General features: G+C 51.6%; 1 protein-coding gene across 1 annotated transcript; it reads right to left on the bottom strand.

The window, feature by feature from the left end:
• Positions 1–1,932: 1,932 nt before the first annotated feature.
• PG985_015710 (uncharacterized protein) lies at positions 1,933–3,124 on the bottom strand (the record flags this gene model as incomplete). The annotated part of the gene is made up of 2 exons (XM_066835476.1): positions 1,933–3,039; positions 3,119–3,124. 2 exons carry the CDS (start codon positions 3,122–3,124, stop codon positions 1,933–1,935), a joined length of 1,113 nt encoding a protein of 370 aa, XP_066676679.1.
• Between the last annotated feature and the right edge of the window lie 259 nt (positions 3,125–3,383).

The following is a 3,383-nucleotide window of genomic DNA, read 5'->3' as shown; positions in this document are numbered from 1 at the left end:
CAGACAGACCTGTAGCCTGAGCGATAGGTCCGAATCTAACATGACGGATATGCCCGTTGCTTGAACACCAAACCCTCCATCCATCCATCCATCCACCCTTCCAGTCTTTCATCTCTCTATACCATCAACATTTTACTCCAGCCAGCGATGCGCTATACCCGTTCTCTTGTATTTTAGAAGCATGCTTTTTTCCCTTTCCCTCGTGGGGTTCTCGGCGATTTGAGCGAGGTCGGTTTAGCGGGCGGCCTGTGTGACCAAAGAAAAGAAGAACCAAAGAGGAGGATTAAGCCATAGGATTGCAAACACCGGCAAAAACGGAACAGGTCTTTGCAATCTATTGGGAGGGTACAACAAATGGCGTAGTGGCGTTTTACAAAGCAGCAAGCAGCCCAACATACTGTTACGGGATAGTATGTGTGTGGATGGTGCTTACAAAAGGGGTTTTTCTATTTGATTCGGATTCGAAGTCCTTCCAACGTCTATTTTTCCATTTTACATACTGCGAATTGTAATTGGCCTCGAGGGGTTCTCTCTCCCTCTCGTTCTAAGCCATCCATTCATCTATTTTCTTTTTATCTATTCCAATTTTTCATCTCATTTTCTATATATATACCAATTGGCTCCGGGAGAGGGTGAGGGCGGTAGCGAAGGAGAGAGGAAAATGAGCAGAAGAAGAAGAAGAAGCAGTTGCTTGCTACGTATCGTCATGGGATGGGGAAATTCCATAAAAGGGGGAGAGAAGAATAAGAGGATATATTGCCTACTATTACTACCACGACCTGCAACTACTTGAGATGACGATGGATCCCGTGTTGGGAAGAAGATTTAGCTGAATAACGAAGGATAGAAAACCGGACGGTAATAAACGAGGGAAACGAGAAGAATGAATGCCTTCTTAAAGACCATAGTATGATCCGACTTTTGTGACACTGCTGTGATGAAAAACATTGCCTCTACGGCTGCAATACGGGTTGGTTCCCTTAGTAGCCCATCTTGATGCGGTTCTCCAACTGCCAAAAATTACCCATACCAAGCGTAGTATACCATAAGAGCTTTCATCACCTTCAGAAAGGTAGGTGCTGAAGAACCGCAAGGAGTTCAGGTGAACATAAAATTTCATGTTTTGATTTATATGCCTCAGTCATCCGCTCACTACTGTAGAAACACTCCTAGGTATAACAACTGGCCGAGGCAACCTCTCCATGCCATACGCGCCCAGATCAAGCAGGACAAGCAAACACGTATCACGATTAAGCAGAGCAAAAGAAGAAAAAATTGATGCAAGCATGTCATTTACTGCTGTATCTCGTAAATCAAGAGCTATAAACACCCCATGCACGGAACGCAATCCCCAACTCCTGAGCGGCTTAGCTCCATCGTTCATGAAATGCCAATCCCTTCTTCATCTTGGAAGAAGGTACCGAGACCGCACAACCCCGTCGTCATCCAGGCCAGACGTTGAAAGGCATGAAGGAAGAAGGAGCTTAAGAGGGGGGAAAGATCCGAGGAAGGATAACGATCTCCCCTCTCCAACTCGTTTCCACATCGTTTGCGCGTGATTCCAAAAGCCAATGGCAAATGCAAGAAATCATCAATTCATCAGTGGCGGCCCGTCCTCATTTCATCAGGGGCCCCAAGAGTCAAAAGCAAAAACCAGCGATGCCGGAACATGAAAAATCAAGGCCAGTAACAAGATTCCCCGGAGATGCCGGGAAAAGGGGGGGTATTGAGCGTCTCATCACACGCCTTCGCCCCATGGCCAGAGGACCGATCAGAACGCCATGACAACCCTGTCATCGTAGTTGATACAAGAAAGGAAAGAAAGAGAAAAATAGGAAAAAAACAAAGCTGCCGTAAACATCCAACTGAATGGGGATGTTTTGCGGGCGGGGTAGAATGGGTTGGCTAGTGAAAGGGACATGAGTCTCTCCTTTACACGTCCAACTCCATGCGCGCAGCGATATCCTCACTCATTCCGCGCTGAGGACTCCGAGCAACCGACTCTCCTTCGTCGGCGTCGCCTTCCTCGTCGCTCTCGTCACTTTGCAGGTAGTCATCGTCAGAGTCGTCCTTGCTGATCTCCGAGAGGGGATCGAAGTCGATGTCCTCATCGGGGTCCCACATGACGGCGTCGGCCCCGTCGCTGTCATAGTCATCCTCGCTAGCGACGACGCGGTCGGCGTACTGGTCGCCGAGCCAGTACTTGGCGCGCTTGCTGGCGCCGCCCGCCGACGCCATGTCGGCCTCGGCCTGGCGCTTGGCAAACGAGTTACTACCGCGCCTGCCGGCGTGGGGTTGCAGCGCCGGCGAGTTCACGACCACCGGCACGCCCCGGACGTACAAGTACGCAACGCGCTTGAGGGATTTGTTGAAGAAAAAGTAGTGCACGCGCCAGATGGCGGCTTCCTCCCCATCAAAGGGGTCGTCCGAGGGCTGATAGGAGAAGCAAGTACAGTCCTTGAGCTTCATCTCCTTATCTATCATAGCCCACATTTGCGGGCCCCATACGGGGCTACTCATGGGTAGGCTGGCATTCGCCGCCATGGCCGCGGGGGATGTGCTGTACGAGCGGAACGAAGACCCCAAGTTGGGCGCCAAATACGAAGATCCGCGCGGGCGGGCATTGCTCATCGTGTTGTCAAACGTGGCAATGGCGCTTTGTAAAGATTTCTCCCGCCGAAAGTCGGCGGGCCGCAAGACGTGGGAGAAGTCGTAGTCCGGATGGCTCGCATTGAGGGTTGCGATGAGATAGGCGAACGTGCGCCTGCTGGAGATCTCCGACATTGAGCCGAACGGGCTGGATCGCGACAGGTTGAGGGACGCAGCCATCTGCTCGCGCTGCGGCGGCGATAAGCTGGCGCCGAACTTGAGAAGTGCCTCATGTCGCGATTCCAGCGATCGATCAATAGATTTGTATAGTTTCTTGTCGGTCCCTGCGGCTTTCGTCGTGTACAAATCGCAGCCTCCGCTGACCCGGCAATCCGAGGTGAGGAAGTTGAGCGCCGACGTCACCGTGTCGAAATCGCGAAGAGGTAAGAACTGCGGTGGAAACCAGGTTAGCGGATGCGACGGACGGCGCAGGAAATGCTGCCCAACAGTATTGAGGCTGCACACGAACCTTCATCTTGAAGATGTTGATGCGACAATGGCAACTGAATGCAAGTGGTGAGTAATTGATGGAATGAAGTTGTAACAACGCTGGCGATTCATGCGCTAATGACGTCGCGAGGTTGTTTCAAATGGGTCAAGAAGGTGTCGTTGGAAGCGGTGTCGATGCTGGCTGCAAAAGAATTGGGCAACCTCGAAATAATTCAGTCCAGTCGAACAGGTCGATTTGCGCTGCTGCACCTGGCGCAATGGGGGGGCGGATGGTTAAGGCTGTC

The sequence above is a fragment of the Apiospora marii genome, assembly GCF_038362585.1.
Source record: "Apiospora marii strain CBS 49790 chromosome Unknown utg000013l_segment0_segment0, whole genome shotgun sequence".
In the NCBI taxonomy this organism is placed as follows: domain Eukaryota; kingdom Fungi; phylum Ascomycota; class Sordariomycetes; order Amphisphaeriales; family Apiosporaceae; genus Apiospora; species Apiospora marii.
The sequence above is the reverse complement of the archived record's forward strand: the minus strand, read 5'-3'. Positions and strand labels throughout refer to the sequence as shown.